The sequence below is a fragment of the Coturnix japonica genome, chromosome 2, assembly GCF_054131305.1.
Source record: "Coturnix japonica strain WE chromosome 2, WE-NBRP24, whole genome shotgun sequence".
In the NCBI taxonomy this organism is placed as follows: Eukaryota; Metazoa; Chordata; class Aves; order Galliformes; family Phasianidae; genus Coturnix; species Coturnix japonica.
The window spans coordinates 29207683-29224842 of NC_140664.1; the positions used below are offsets into that span (position 1 = coordinate 29207683).

Below are 17160 nucleotides of genomic sequence, written 5' to 3' on the forward strand. Positions count from 1 at the left end.
CACTTTAATTCTAACATAATTTCTTTATGCAAGTTTCTTGTAAACACATCCGTAGCTTGTGCTGTTGTGGACTACAAAAAAGAGCATGGTGGTGTGAGAACGGCCTCTGAATGTGCTTGAAGGCCAGAGCCCTGCTAACACAGTGGATTTGCACAGGTTGCAGGATGTCAGAAGCTTGTCAAGATACTCAGTGCTTCTCCAAAAATTGTAACTGAACGCATCCACAATTGTGTGATTACACAGCATTAGTTAGAAATATCACGTTTATGGTCAGTAATACAGAAGATAAGACCATCCACCCCATTTTGTTGGTATTTGCTCCAGTGAACTGGTGAAGGACATCTAAGCTGAGTCTCACACCTTAATAGGGTAATGTTTGAAAAGCATTAGTAACGTAAAAGACCTGTGACACTGCAGATGATTTAACATTTCTGTTTGGATCTTGTAGTCCTGGGGGGGTTTTGCTTATCATAGGAGATAAAGAAGCATGAAACTTGGTCACACTTCAGGGTTAGCCATCATCTGGCCCATGGCCAGTGAGTGAAGAAACTTGGAGAGAAGTTCTCGTGCCACCTGGTTTGATTAGACAAGCTAGAAAGGTTCTTGCTACTGCTGAGAGGAGAGGAACACAAGCTGGTGCTGTCCCTCTTTGGGCAAATTTGGCTTTAAGTCTCGCAGCCCCAGCTGAATGTAGAGGATATTATTTCCCATCGATAAAAGGCCCTGCATGCTTTGTTGTTCTTGCTTCTGTCTTTGTATTTTAGTTAAACAGCTCGTACACCTAAATGACCAAAGAGCCTTGGCTTCTTTTGACACTGTCTTCCCTTGAAGCCTTCCACGTGTTGAAAAGATAGTTGAAGATGGTCTTCTTTGCCATTAACGGCTATAACTGTAATATCATGTGGTCATTACATCTGTCTTTGATTAAAGAGTTCAGATATTTTGCAAACACTGTGCAAATTGCTGCAAGGGTAGGGGAGTTTCAATGTCCAGATTCCCAGTGGAGGATTTAAGAAGAAAAAAAAGAAAAATGAAGTAGTCCATAATATCTCTAAAACGATTGTTTCTAGATAATATGCTGCTTCCACTATCTGACCTGGACAAGGCAGGAAGTATGGTCATTTGGAATAAATTGATGTGTGAATGTTAAGGGATAAGAACATTAGGTTTAGATGGTGTAATCTCCTAAATGTAGTAAATGAAACAGTTTTACCTCACAGCTGTGCTTCTCAGATGAATTATCAGCTTAAATCTTGATTAGATGCTACAAATGATATCAAACCATACAAAATCAAACAAGAGCAAGCACTGGATTCTGCACCTACGACGAATTGACCCCAGATATGTGTACAGATTAGGGGACAAGATGCTGGAGAACAGAGCTGCAGAGAGAGGTCTGGGGGTTCTGATGACGTCAAGCTGTATCCGAGTCAGCCCTGTGACATGGCAGGGGAGGGGCAGGTGAGGATCAGGGAAAGGGTCTGCATCAGAGGGTGGTGGGAATAGAACTGGCTGCCCAGGCAGTGGGCACTGCCCTTTGCTGCTGGAGCTCAAGGAGCATTTAAGCAATGCCCTCTGTCATCGGGTTTAATTTTTGGGTGGTTCTGTGGGGATCCAGGAATTGGACTCAATGACCCTCATGGGTCCTTTTCAACTCAGTATATTTTGCAGTATTCTGATAAAAACTTGTCTCTACCAGCTGGTTTTGGTTTTAAGTTTCTGTCTGATTTGTACTGTAATGATGATGCCATTTCTTAGTAAATCCAGTGGTTGTACTGCTAGATGAGTGGGCACAGTGAAGTTAAAGTTCTTTCGGTTGTAAAGCACAATGAAGGAGAAATACAAGGCTCTTGAGGAGCCGTGCATGCAGTGAAAGCCGTATGGTAGTCACAGCCAGAATACTGCACAAGTTTTCAAGATTTCTGATATCAGAAGAGGATAGAGCAGGAAACAGTCTGGGCTTGAACTAGAATGTGCTTCTTTGAGCAGGGACTTTCTTTGCAAACCGAACATAAATTTAGTCTGGAAATTACCTTGTAGTAATTATCGTCTGGTAATTTCCAGACAAATGTGATTCAGGATGAGTCTTCAGATTTGAAAAGCAGCAGCAATATGGATTTATTAGGCTTTATGGTCAGAAGCTGATGATTTGTTACTATGCTAAAGAGAGAATAATGTCCTGGATAGAAATTGATATGATTCTTTGTAAGTAACGTGTAACCCTTCTGTAATTGCTAAGCCTCTTTAAAATTGCAAGATCCATCAGGTTAGAGAGTCAAAGTAAAATTTTTGTACTGTTTTTAGTGGCTAATGATTATCTTGAGTGCTCTTGCTCATTGCCAGTGAAAATGCACAGCAAATGGTGGTCACTGTGTTGAAAAAATAGCATTTTCTAGCTGAGAACTTGCTCTCTCAGATAGTGTTATTACTATGTTCTTAGTATCTGTTGTAATTCCTATGGAAATAAAGAGGAGGCATCACTTTTGGAGTGACCTACATATTAATGCAGTCTGAAAACTGCAATGTTAACACTGATTTAATAGTTCAGCGATGTTCACAGTATTTCTGTTCTGGTTTAACATCTGCATTATTGCAGTTAACACACCATACCTGGTTTAGTTAAGCAAGCCTTGTATGTATTCTAAATAATCAAAATATTAAACAAAAATAATTTAAAACCTTATTTTTGCATGCTTAAAGGTGCAGTCACTGTAATATATCCATGTGAATTTTGTGTTACAAATGGCCGAACATTAGGCCTCTAAATCCATCATTAAAACAGCCAACATCATGTTCCTTGCAGCAGTCTTTACTGTTTTACATGCCAGCGACTGTGTGACAAGCTGTCAGCTCAAAAAGCCATTACATGGCAAAGAAGTGAACATGAGAGCACTGGTCTGAATTTCTGTTTCTCAGTGTAGGTCAGAAACTGCTGTGTAGTCATTATCAACCACCTTCTGTAATAGCGCTGACCAAACTGGGCATGTTGCGCTTGCAGTCTGTGAATGACCTAAGATGAAATGCCTTGACAATTGATAGGATGTTGGATCAGCAGTTCTACTATCTCAGAGATTTTATGCTTTTTTTCTCAGGGCTAGTGTGTGTGTTATTGATTATCTGCTAGTCCTGTTTTGTTTTCCTATTATTCTAGTGTGTTGTTTTCTTAGATAGATTCTTTTTAAATCTTATTTTTAGAATCCCATAAATCATTAGAAAATAAGGAGGAAAAAGTGCCTCTCCATCGATACAGATTTTTAAAGTTCTCAGTATAAAACCAAATTCATATTAGTAATTTTAAATAACTGTTAAGTTTTTTGTTTATTCATTTATTTATTTTCAGCAGATAAGGAATATATTTATCGTTGAAATTCTTGTAGATGACTTAGGTATTAGGAAGAAAATCTTTACTGTGATGGTGGTGAGACACTGGAACAGGTTGTCCAGTGAGGTTGTGGATGCGCTCTCCTTGGAAGCCTTCAAGGCTAGGGGTTGTGAGCAACCTGTATGTGGATGGGGCTGTGAGCAACGTGGTCTAGAGGGAGGTGTCCTTGCCTATAGCAGGGGGTTGGAAGTAGATGAACATAAAGGTCCCTTCCAATCCAAACCATTCTATGATTCTGTCATTTATTATGAGTGGTTTCTGCAGGTGTTAAAACTTAGTGGAAATTACTAAATCAAAGCCTGTCTCTGTAGTGCAAGCCTGATAATTCTGCACTCTTGAAAGTTCTGTTTTAATAATGGAGCAGAAATAGGAATATGTGTTTTGCCCTCTCTAGTTTCTGCCACAATGGAGAATGCTGTTGGATATTATCAGAAAGGAATATTTGCAATGTGTTTGGTCTAAATGAGGCAATATTCCCACACAGGTGTTGTCCCACAAAAGCGTAGGACATGTGGCAGAAATGATATGGTCAGAGAAAAACACTGACAGCTGTAATCCAGAGCACACGTGCAGAGCGTGCTGCATGGCCATACCTATGCTGTGCTGGATCTATGCATATCAGACAGCTCTGGGCATCCTCCGAACAGACGTGGATTGCTGAAGCACTGCTGGGATGGAGTAGCAGATTTGTGACCTTGGGAAACCTCTCACAGCTCTCTTCCCCTTGGCTGTGGGGGGAAATATGCTCTGTTGCAAGTCAGATTTTGTCTTGAACAACGCTGTGGCCTTCCTTTGCTGTGGGAGTCCATGTGGAAAATATCTCTGGCTGGTAAACCCGGTCGTTTTATCTCAGTCTTTTGGTATAGCGAGCTTTAATCCTCTTGAAATGGTTTTAAGCTCAGACAGAAGGAAATGCACTGACATTTACAGCCATTTTGATTAAAATGCTTGGGGAATTAAGGGTTTTTCAGTTCCTACCCTCTTTATTCAATTCCCAACCAGCTCCAGCAACAAAGGCCTGTGTAAGGTTGTGGCTATTCTTAAAGAAGACCTGATAGGGCTAATTTATTATGACCCTACAAATAGGTATCCGGGAACAATGTGAACAACATTTCTTCACTCATTTTTCATATACTTGGGAGGGGAGATAGATGGAACAGTTGTGATGTAGAATCTGAGAACATCTCAGTCAGCAACTAGAATTGGTCCCCATGAAGAAAGCACTGCAGTGGATTTCGTACTTCTTTTCTTCTTTTGTATATTTTCAAAAGTAGCATAATTAGTAAATGATGTTCGGTTATAAGCATTGTCACACTGAGTCAAAAACGGAAATCCCATTTTCAGGAGGTTTTTCTCAAAATACTGTATTTTTACAAGGTTCTGAATTCCAGAAAAGTGGCCAAATAATGCACGTGAAGTAGGCTTTTAAACCAGTGACAGGAGAGGCAGGTGCATCCACTTAGAAAGAAATTATCCTGGAAAACCGTATTTAGAACAAATGGTGCCAAATATGTGTCTCAGTGTTGCCCTTGGACTTTTAGTTTGCAGTTAGCCAAACTTACTGAAAAGAGTTATGTTTTATTTTGTAAGAGGTTGAAGAATTCTTACTCTGATAGAGGAGTTTGGAGAAATCAGATACTGAAGTTTTCCATCCTTTCAGCCCAAGTTAGGCTGTTCTGTCTCATCATTCTTTCTTTTCCTCCTCCACAGCTGTCAGCAATTGAGAAAAGCATGTTTTATTGTTATCTCCAAAGGTATAATTGGATTATGGAAATTAGATAAGGAACACTTGCAAGGTTTTGAGAAAGTTGGATTAACCTATAAAGAATATGTTAGCCAGACTGTAAAATTTTACAATAAACTTCTAGAAAAAAACAAGAGGTAACGTAGATGCAATTCTTGATGACAAACCTTATGGAACTTGCTGTATATTATCTAGTAGTTTCCACCAAATGCCTTGGGGTAGACACTTCAAATATTTTGTTGTATCTGTCTATTAGATTTTCAGTATTTAAGTGTGAAATGGTTGCCAGGTACATTCTGTGTTGTACTTCTGAGAGATACTCCAATATTAGCACTGCAGTTTGGATGATGAGTGCATCTTCTTGAAAAGAACCTTTTGACCACCACTTCTTACCCCAGATTAGGTAATCTCCTGGAGGGTACTTGGACTCCACCCCTTTTAAAGAGGTGTTCTGTGGAGTGCAGCTAGTGTGATTCAGCAGTGTCTGGGCACTTGCTCCTTGGGAATAGCCTAAACTTACATGAAGTAATCCCTCCTAAATGCCTAAATTGTGATGCTGGACCCTCTTCACCAATCCTTTTGCTTTGTGAGACTGTTAATGTAGATGCAGCAGACTTCTGCTCGTAGTGATCTCTGAGTTAGCATGTGCAAACAAAACATCCTGTGTGAGGGAGAAAAGGAAACAGTGAGTGATTAATAAAAGCTTGAGAGATTGCATATAAATCCTTTGGAAGAGATCAGGTGTAGGAAATGGCCATGAGGAAATAAGAATTTTGTTTGGCAGGGAAAGAAAATGTCCTTCGTCAGAAGGGGAAGGTTCTGCCTCCCTCTTTCCTTCCAAACCTGGCGCCCAAAGAGCATCTGCTAATGACAGTTGCAGTTCCTAGACAGAGAGACATACAAGTTCACACAAGTGGCTTTATGAATCAAATAGCATGCAGTTTATCTTGCTTTTTGTGGATTTATTTTCTGCAGTAGTACTGAACTGCCTCCCTGGAAGGTGAGATGATAGGCACCAGCTCTGTTGTGTGGGAAGCAGTGATTGTGTGTCAACAGGAGCAAAAACAGTGAGATGCTAATAGTAATGTCAGCTCTATTGTTTTGTGAAACCTCAGGTACTTTTGATGTGCTTGCCATTCCAAAAGCTAGGAATGTAGAATGGATTTGAGAGGTTGCTGAGTTGATGTGATAACATTCTGGGAGTGGACATGGTGCCTGTCTACATCCACACCAGGTCAGCCCTGCTGTTGGTCCATGTGTTGGAATGCCATCAGTACTGAGATAACACTGCATTAATAGCAAGGGAAATATGCTTATTTTCTTGAGGCTTTAATAAAAACGTTGAATCCATACTTGAATATAGAGTAGCAAGAGGAAAGAGAGAATCTCTCCTCATTCTTTCTTATTCTCTGACAGCCACGTTGAGCTTTGAGTGCAAAGGAAATAAAATGTAAAACATTCCGCAAAGTATGTTTGTGCTCATTGTTTGTTTGGGGTTTCTGAGTTATTAAAGTGGTTTTCATTTTGCAAGGAGATATCCACAATGAGGAAAGTGTTTTGCTTTATGAGAAATTCTTATTTTATCTCTGAAAAGTTGTTTGGATGGAGAAAGTTTGGAACAGCCCTCAGAGAACCCAATTTAAAAATTATTTCCTTTTTTCTTTTTTTTATGGTCTTATCCAAATTACTGTCTTTCAAGCCTGTAAATGACTATATGACCTAATCTAAACGTGGACCCGTATTTTTGGGTCTGCAGGATTAAGAGGAGTCAGGACAGGTGCAGTGAGTTGCATGGGGACTTATGGTTTATTACAGTAGTTCTTATTCCTTGCAAAGAAAAATAACCCTTGTGGTCATTTTGTATGTACATGCAAATCATAGCTACCAGTACTTTGCGTTGTTTGTATACACAAATGCACAACATGCAAATTATTGATAACCATGATTTAAACCTTTTGGGCAGATTTCTGTTTCACTGAATTTGTGACTGTAGTGAACGTGTGTGCATGCGTGTGCAAGAATATTAGGCACATATAGAATATATTTTATTTATATTTCTATAGTTAAAACAGAACCAATGAGCAGCAGTGAGATTGCTACTACTACTACTACCACAGACGGGTCTTTAGACAATTTCTCAGGATCAGGTAAGGAACAAACAAAGGTTTAAGCTCAGCAATTTTTCATTTGCTATGTTCTTTCCCTGTGTAATCTAAACCTCTGCATGGCTGCTGGAGAGTTTTTGTACACTTTGCAGCTTACGCTGTTTTCCGTTCATTTTATTCAGGCAGTATGAGGCAGTACGAGCTTTCCTTAAGTAAGCGGCAATACAGCACTGCTTTTATTGATATCCACTGGTGTCTTCACTAGGGAGCCGAGAAGCAGGGATTACTCTTTTTAGTTTTCTATGTGTAAATACACCTGCTTCTGTAATTTGTGATGTAACTGAGGGATGGGTAATATTTAGTTTGTTTTTTAGTTTGTTTATTTATATTATCAAGGCATTCTTTTGTCAGTCTCTTAGTCTTCCTTGAAGTCAAATCCTTCTTAGCTGCTACTACACAGGAGATAAATACTGTTAGAAAATCCTAAAATGTTTCCACAGTTTTGCATACCTATGGATTAACCCTGGTATTTCTAGCACATCATTTTTATGGTGCAAATCAAATGAAAAATGATCATAGGGCTACACCGGCAGAGTAGCAAAATCCAACAGCTTGCCATCAGTTAGGACCTAAATAGCCAGCCCTTTCTTAATCTTGCAGCAGCTTCCATTTTCCGTGCGTGCTGCAGCATATGGAAATATCGATCTTTAAAGTAAAAAAAACAAAACAAAACAAAACAAACAAAAAAAACATTTTTAGAATATATTATATCTTTGATGGAAGGAAAGGTAGCTCATCTAATAGTAGCTCATTTATCTGTGGAGATCTGGCTCCAGGTGGGACTGTAACCACAGAAAAGAAAAAAAATATCAGGTGTGGAAGGAACAGAAAGAGATTCGCTGCTTTGCTCCATACTTCACTAGGGCTCTGAGAGTGTAAAGATGATGGATTTTCCCTGTAGTTGGCCAGGAAAGGGGTAGCTGGCAAAGGGTAATTATCCATGCCTTGTTTATTTCCAAGTACTTAGCAGTAGGGCCTGTTGTTTCTCTGGCTGTCTGATTTTACAGTAGTCTCATAACCTGCAGCTGACCTCTTCCTGGCAATAGCTTCAAAATCGACTTTGGGATATGGAGAGGAAGTGGCACCCAAATGGTAACCAGAGAGGGAAGCGCTATCTGTGCAGCACTTCTGCAAAGAGCTCTGGGAGCAGAGTGCATGGGTGCATCTGGCACACTCCCGACAGCACCCAAAACACTGCAGGAGTTTCATGGGAATTGACAAAAAGCTCTGTGTTAGCAGTGACCAGTGTGGGGGAACCCTGCAGGGCTGAGCTGCGAGAGTAGAAACTTGCTTAAGCTTAAGTATTTCCCTAAGAACATTTGCATGTTGATGACATCCTTGTGTAATACTGAGTGTTTTGAAGGTGCTGAGAGTGTTTTAAAAAGCAGGTAACACAGGGTAAAAGAGAAGGAGGTGTAGCATGGTAGTACGTCCTTATGTGTTATGGAATGATTTTTAAAAGGCACGTGCTCTGAAGCTGGCCATGTGTTTTTAATAGAGACATGCATAAAGCTCCTTCATAAAATGTAGGTCTTAAAAATTCTGAAAGTTAATAAATGTTGTACTTGAGATAGCAGTAATCCTTTGAAAATATGAAGGAAAATGTTTCCAATAGGAAATAGATTGTTTGCATTGAAAATGTTGTCTGTGTGCAAGCAAAGAATAAACTATTGGTCAGGAGTTCTACAAAGGAGCAATTTAGTACTTGAAATCGTAATCAAGATTTTACTGTGAAACATTCCTGTATAGTTGCTGATAAAATATTATTTTCTACCAAAGATATCGATGATATTTGAATTTAATTAAAATCTTGTTAATACTCTGAAATTCTATTAGGAAAAATAATATTTACCTTTGGTGTGTATATTTACACTTCTGTGTGCTTTCTTTTCTCCTTGGTGCAGCAATTGGAAGCAGTGGTTTCAGCCCAAGACAAACACACCAGTTCTCCCCACCACAGATTTACCCTTCCAAGTATGATATCTTTTAAAAATAATAATAGTAGTAGTAATAATAATAACTGAAAAAGGCGGATTTTAACCTCATTTAAAATAATAATTGGATCCATCTGTTAAGTCATAATTTAAACCACAGCAGCTTCTAGGAAAAAAAATATATATATTTCTTTAAAGCTAAGAATGTATTTGAAAAATATTTGGAAAGTTCTTGTTTTACTTATTCTTTTATTACTGATATATTATTGTTGTTTTGTCTCTATCTTAGAGTTTCTTTTGCCTAGCGCAGCCTATGATTAAGTGGTAATGAAGAGTAGCAGGATTATAATACAGCTAAAAATAAGTACACGTATGTCAGTCTAATGCAGTCTGTCCTATTTTCTGTCATTTGTAATCAATAGCAGACCATACCCACATATTCTTCCCACCCCTTCTTCGCAAACGATGGCTGCATATGGGCAGACGCAGTTTACAACAGGGATGCAACAAGCTACAGCTTACGCCACCTACCCACAGCCTGGCCAGCCCTATGGAATCCCTTCATATGGTAAGAAACCACATTGCTGTGCTTTTATTCCCAAGGTGGAAGGCTTTTTGAGCAGGATTAAATGACTGTATCAGTGCTTAGTGGGACAGCCATGCTCTTGAGTGCATCTTGTCGAAGAGTGGTAATTTCCCTGTTGGAATCAGTGCAGCTTAATTTATGTATTAAAGAGCTAAGAAGTTACTCAAGAGTATATCTGTATTTTGAGATGGAGAGATTCATAAGGCTTTTAGTGGAGATATGAAAATACAGCACTGAAGCGGGGAGATGTGGGGACTTCCATTACACAGGCACAGCTCCTGGTAACTTGCTGAGGAGTTGTGCTCTCCAGAAATGTAATAGGGGAAGCTGGTAAATAAAGGTCTGGGTTTTGGCTGTTACACATTACTGGAACCCAAATGAGTCAGTGATTTCTGTCAGGGGAAGCACAAAAAGACCCCTACCAGAAATCTACTTTCATTATCGCTGTTGGAGGTGAAAATTGAGGTGATTTGCCACCAGAACTTTGTCTGCCTGATGAAGAAGATAGAACTAAGTAGCAAACATTTCCTCCCCCCCCACCCCCCCCACCCCAAAATTAATTTAAAAACAAGCTGCTGCGGGTGAGACCATTTTGTTGCCAGACTGTCTGCTGGCAGACCACATAGCAGTTCAGCAGCAAAGATGCATTATTAGAAAATAGGTCTTACATTGCTCTTGGGGAATATATTGAAAATATATGATCCACATGCTTTTAGTGGTACATATTGTAAAAATACATTCAGGTAATACAGGTTTTATACCAAGAGGAAAGAACTTATAGGGCAAGCTGTGCCCCATAAAATTATTAAAATTTTTCAGTGGAAGGCTGGTGAATCTTTCATCTTGAAATCTGCAACCAGGTCTTAAGTAAATCCTGTGTGAGACTGTTGTGGACTAGAGGTGCAAGCAGAAGATTATTTTCATTCTTGAAAAGTATTGAAAATGTATTCCATTAGTACATCATCAGTGATTATGATCCAAAGAAGCACTTTTTCCTGTGGTTCGAATCTTGATTACTTAATGCCAAACCCAGTTCATAAACGTAAGTTGGATGCTTCAGTTTCAGCACCGTGTATTTTAAACTTATACTGATGATATTAAACAAACAACAAAATCAAACAACACTCCCCTCCCCCACTCCACACACTTTCAAGGCTAAGGAGCTGGGTAGTCTTCTTTCTGCTAAGAAGAAAAGCTTGTGTTCCTGCTGAGAGTTTGTCTGCTATTTGCAGCTGGATCAGGTGGTGTGATAACAGATGACCCCTTTCCCCACTGCGTTTTCCTTGATGTGTTTCTCTTTTGCACACCTCGTATTTGTACTTGGTTATCCATGGTGGCTTGGGCAGCCCAAACAATGACATTTTTGGTTTTGGATCATTCCTCTGGATGAAATCCTGACCTCTCTGAAGCCAACTGTAAAACTCCTCCTGACTTCAGCAGTACCATCATTTCACAACTTGAGTTGAGCTGTCTTACTGTCGTCGCAGCTATAATTGAGAGTTGCTTTACTTGGCAGATGCTCCCTAGGGGTTAACATGCCTGCCTGCTCTTCTGTTTTGTTTTGGGTTTTTATTGCGCATCCCCTGTGCCTAGGGCTTTGGATAATTTTATCTTAATGTTTTACATTGAAGAGCTGATTTTACCACTGAAACCTCCAGCTCCTGAGCCAAGTGAGCTTTGATGCTCTTTTCAGACAGTGTCTCCTGACTGGGGTGAAGATTCTTGCTTGATATACTTGCTCCACTAGCAGAAATATTTAACAGCAAATAACTTTAGCAAAGTTTTGGGAGCTAAGACCAGAGCTTTGCATATTCGAGGCACATTGTATAACCCTTGCTCCCAGAATAAATGACATGAAGAACCCTGGGATGCTGATTTGCAGCAGGCAAGAACTGAAGCCTCATTTGAGGCCAAAATTCTCCTCTTGGCTCTGCAGCATGGATCATGTATCCTATGCTCTGCCTTTCTTTCTTCCAGCTAGAGAATTTCCAGCAGGTATAAAGAAAGGAGACTTTTGACAGATGTGAAAAACTTTGGGTTGCAGTGGGGGGATTCTCTGCTTTTATTTCTTAGCACTGGGACTTACAGGGGGGAAAAGTGTTCACAAATTCATATGCCAGTGCCCTTCCCCCCCAGCTTTTCTCTTAAGAGCAGAATTTGGGAAGGTGCTGCCTTGAATACACCTCTACTTGGGGCATTTTTCCACTCCCACATCTCCACCATGGTGCAGCCCTGAAGGCAGGAAGGGGGGTGGAGGAATGCCAGTGACAGCTGCCTCCCGCCACTCCTGGCTCTGGTTCATCTGCAAAGCCACTGAGGAGGTTGGAGAATTTCCTGAGGCTCCCTCCTCCCGCATGCCCTTGTACCAGCATTTAGCAAAGGCCCCACTTAACAGAAGTTCCCTTTTTTTTCTTTTTTTACTGTCCCTTGCGGGACTCAGACTAAGGAGAAGGGAGCAACAGGGTTTGGTGAGTGGAAACCTGGGTGACAGAAGATGAGAAGGTCTCAGAAGACGAAAGGCTCTTCATAGCATGGAGGTTTGCAAAAGGGCATGGCAGCGCCAAGCTGTCTTCACTCAAGTGGCGTGCTCGAGCCACTGCCTTTGATCACCTCCTCCTGCTTTGTCTGAGACTGGGAGTTGAATCAGGCTGCTAAAGAGAGAAGTCTAGAAATATAATGCTTCACTTAGTTAAACTTTCTCTATGTAGTATTTAATCAGTGTTTCAGAAGTCCTTAAACACACAGATCGTTGATACCAAGGCATCTGTAGCAGGAGTTTCCTCTTGGAAAAGAGGTGTCAGATTCGTCATTGGGATTGTTTATTTGTAATGTGAAACAGAGGAAGCAAGCATCAGGGGAAAACAAGCAAACAGGGTTAGTCTGGCAGCTAACGAGTGTCGCAGAAGGAATTAAGGATAATTAATGGCACTAGCTGAGAAGTAATGATTCAAATGACAGGGAAATATCTTTCCATTTGTACATGTGGGGGATGATGTTTTGCAAACACCTCTGCTTCTCAGTTCTTCTCCACCTTCAAACATTGTTGATTGTTACTATTTTATTTTATTTTTTTAAGTTTTCCACCAGGAAATGGGCTTAGATTGAGAGTCATTTTCAAAAGACTGTTACTAATTCTCACTTAGTTAATTCAGTTGAAATAACTGTGGCTTTTGAGCAATGGAGTATCACTGAATGCCATAGCGAAATGTAAGAGTATTGTATTACTTTTCCATTGCTTTGGCTATAATTATTTTTAAATGGTAGTTCATGTCAGGACAACCTTCTAATTAAAACTAAGAGACAGGAGCTGAATTGTGTGCGTTTCCTGGGTATTTCATTTGCTGATATTTACTTGCATGTTACCATACAAATCTGTGCAAGAATCGCTGAAGTTGGGAGGCAAGTTATTCCTTTAATTGAATTTTGGATTCTTTTATTACTAAATTTGGTAATGAGAAGGTGTGTAGTGGATTTCCCTGTCAGAGCAGATAATGACTCTCTGTTGTTTTTTTCCCAGTTTGGGAGATTACTTCAGGAATATTTCCTGTCTGTTAGGTGTTTATTTGTTAAAAGACCGACCACATTCTGTAGTGTTTAATTAGCTTTGAAAATCCACGTTGTACTTTATGCTGCTTGCTTTCTTTATCCACTGTTTAAAGGGTGCTTAATTCCTTAGATTGCACTTGAAGCCATGTAGTTTTCATGTAGGAATATTCTCTAGTGCAAATCTCAGATATGTCAATAAGTGGGCGGATAACAGGAGAGCTTGGCTATGCTATGGTTCATTAAAATCATATAAAGTTGCTAATCTGCCTCTGTGAAATATCATGAATATATGGAAAAGCTTGCCTCTGGCAGGAAAGGAGAAAAGGAATAATGAAGCTTCCTGTTCATGTATAAATTTCTTTTGCAGTTATTGGAAACACAGTTTCAAATTTAACTTCTCCCTGGTGAACTTCAGTTTTATGTGTTCTTTTAAACTGCCCCTACCCTTTTCATTTGTGCATACTCTCCCTGCTCTTTCTTTCATGCATGCAACAGTGGGAATGTGTTAAAAATGCTATCAATTAAGTGGTTGTATTATCCATCCCTGTTTGAATATGAACAAATAGATTTGCTGTCACTAACTGATTTAGGTGCATTGTGGGCAGGCATCAAGACAGAAGGTGGATTGTCACAGTCTCAATCACCCGGACAGACAGGATTTCTAAGCTACAGTACCAGCTTTAGCACACCTCAACCTGGACAGGCTCCCTATAGCTACCAGATGCAAGGTTTGTATAAATAGATACTTCTATTAATTGGATGCAGCAAATGTTATAGTGTTTTGTTTTGTTTTGTTCCTTGTTTCTTTACATTTTTTGGATAAAAATTAATGTTTCCTTGAGCATTTACCTCTGTTCTTTTTGCAGTTGGAGCTGGAGTGATGATTGGCTTTGCTGAGAGCAGCAACAAGCCAGCTCTCAGCAGTTTGGAAGATCCTTCACTTAGTGACTTCATTAATTTTTAAATTGCGAAGTGTTGTAGTGTTACTACAGTAAAAATGCTATCTCTGAATAGCAGTAGTTGAAGAAATAGTGGATGTGACAAAGTGAGTGCTGGAAAACGTGTCAGGATTATGAATTTAGGAAGTGCCAGATATAATTCGACACCTGAGTGTGTTCAGGGAGGGAAAAGAAGATAAAAATACCTACTGCAGCTGTGGAGGTAGCTAAGTAATGATTGAAGTCTCTTTCTTTGAAGTCTATTTAAAAGCTGTAAGTCTTTGTACGTGTGGGCTATTATTATCAATTATATTTTGTAGCCTTACTTGCCCATTTAGTTCACTTAATATCTCTGCAGTTTGTTCCCCCACCCCGACTCACTTTTCTGTTACTGTATTGGGAAACCTCTTGATGTGCCTGACTCTGGATCTTCACCACATTGAGGAATATTTTTTATTTTTGGTAATTATTATTTTTGGGATATTTGCATCATGGCTTTTTACTCCTGAATGTGACAGTTGAAATCAGCTGCCATTGCAGGTTTTGGCTTTGCTGTAATAAGTATTCTGCATATCACTGACAGAACTGGACCACGTTTTTTAAGTTTAGCTACTCTCTTCAGTATTGTGCACGTTTCAAACTTCATGCCGTCATGTAAACACTCCCTGAAATATACATCTTCAGGTAGTCGTGCATTCAGAGACCACATGACTTAGGTTTTGCTTTCGTTCCCTGGCTTTAAGGTTATATTGATCTAGTCCTTTGATCAGACAGGGGTTGTTGGGTTTTTTGTTTATTTGTGTTTTCTCGGTCCTCTTTTGAACTGTTTGTTTGGTAGCTCAGTGGGGCAGAAGCAACCGTCTTAAATCTGAAGCATTTCTTATTTATAGTGTTCTCTGGAAGGATGGTATGAGATGAGCGTGCTAACTTTCCTCTACACACTGATTAGGAGTGAACTTTTACTCATATGAGTAGGTATATCCATAACCAGGTCACTGTTTTTGCTTCCTGCAGATAGCCTCACTATTTTAAGCAAAACAAAACACCTCTTTGTGAGAGCTCAGAATGCTTGCCAGCAGCTATGAGGAACTGCTGCATAGACATTCCAGCTTTTAAGAAACTGATAATTCATGGTCACTAGGAAATACAGTTATTGAAAAATCATGTCTCTGTTACCTATAATTTCTATTGCAGTACTGACTTCCTGCCACAGTCATGTGTTGGGTTCCTGTTGTGCTAACTTTATATAGAAAAATGAAAATAGAGTTCCCATATAAGTTGGAGACTTAAGTAAAACATACAGGCTAGCAGGTCATAATATAGCAATAAAGCTGACGCTACTCAGGCAAAATAAATAGTCATCACCCCATGTTGGTTATCTGACAACTCTGAAGGTTTATTTTGTAGGATACGGAGCAGAGGGATGTCAATAAAATGGGATTTTAGGGAGGACAATGAAGTGGTTTTACAGATGTCTGTGGGAAGCTCATTTGTTGGAAGAAGGGGGGAGCAGCGTGGGTTAACATGAAGGACTGCTTGTTGGAAAATCTTAACAGTAAGCAGTGAATTCTGGCAGTAGTAGAGCAAAGCTAGGACTCAGTCAGTGAACTACATGGAAATATGTCACAAAGGGTGTTGCTTCGCTTTATGCAATATGCAAAATTTGTGTAAGAACAAAATTGTCAAGGTCATAAAAGAGTGGTGGTTGTCAAGAGATAGAACATTAAAATCTTGGAAAGCATTTCAGCTGTATATATTGAAAGGCCGGGATCTAAAACTATTTTGCCACAGAAATGTATTAAAAATGACCTGATTGTAAAGCTCTAAAGGGGGGAGGGACAAGACAGTATTGTTTACAGGGCTGAGGGAGGAGATGGACTGAGTTTGGGTCCTTCTCCAGCCAGGCTGTGCTTGGGCTGCACATGCGTAGGAGGCAACAGATGGCTGGGAGCTTGGTCTGGGAAGAAGAGCCACAGGTTGGAGTGGGAGAGTCTGGGAGTTAATGAGTGCGTGTCTGTTCTGCCGTGCTTAGATAGGGAAAGACTAGTTCCCTGCAGAAACTTTACAGAAGCCTTCCATAAGAGTGGAAATAAAGAGCAGGTTTGAAATGCATGTTGATAGAAGTATTAGAAGCTCAGGATGAAAAAAGATCTCACTGCTAGCTAGATCTTTCTTGCTACTAAATGTTGGCAGTATGTATCTATGCTATACATTTGAATATATGCTTTTAAAATATTTTCATTAGGATGACTTTTGTATTTCAAATCACTTTAAATTGATTTTATTCTTCCTTTTGATTGACCAGATGTTAAAAGTAAACAGGAACATTTGTTTCCCTTTCCTTATTTAGTTTTGGATGGAGAACTTATTCATAGTTGCAACTGTTATGTAAGGGTAGGATTGATTCTCTTGACAGAATACTGGGGTATTGCTACTGCTGTTTTGGTTGTTTATGCAGAAACCTCCAGAGAGGGAAATGAGTTTATTCTCGCTTTTCCCTCAAGCAGTCTATGGGCAGGCTGCAACCCTCAGCCTTGTCATAGTCTGCCATAGCCGTTCTTCATCTCCTGTATGTGGCTGCTGAGCTGCTAAATGAAGATAATGGATCCCACAACCTCCTTCATAAACAAGTGTTACATGACAGTGCGCTTGAGGCCCTGCTGGCATCCTTGCCTGTGGTAAATGGGATTTCCTTGCAGCCTAGGAGTTGCACTGTTTGTGCTCCCTGGTTGGGGTTACCTCACACTTGAAAGCTTTGGAGTTATTCTAGTTTGTCTCCCTGGGGCAGATGTCTCCCCGAAACGTCACAGTGCTGCATGGTGGTGCGTGTGCGGCCAATTAAACCCAGTGCTTTGCCTGACCCTG

At 39.9% G+C, this 17160-nt stretch overlaps 1 protein-coding gene across 50 annotated transcripts in view; it reads left to right on the top strand.

Annotated features, from left to right (window-relative positions):
* Positions 1–17160, top strand: part of EYA1 (EYA transcriptional coactivator and phosphatase 1) — a 155698-nt gene that overhangs the window by 82471 nt on the left and 56067 nt on the right. For 16 of the 50 annotated variants that reach the window (XM_085537296.1, XM_085537303.1, XM_085537307.1 and 13 more), the window contains 4 exons: positions 7190–7273; positions 9196–9265; positions 9648–9793; positions 13948–14085. In XM_085537296.1, the coding sequence (XP_085393422.1) occupies positions 7190–7273; positions 9196–9265; positions 9648–9793; positions 13948–14085 (438 nt within the window). The remainder of the gene's footprint in view (positions 1–7189; positions 7274–9195; positions 9266–9647; positions 9794–13947; positions 14086–17160) is intronic. The other 34 variants (XM_085537315.1, XM_085537317.1, XM_085537286.1 and 31 more) reach the window with 8 other exon arrangements.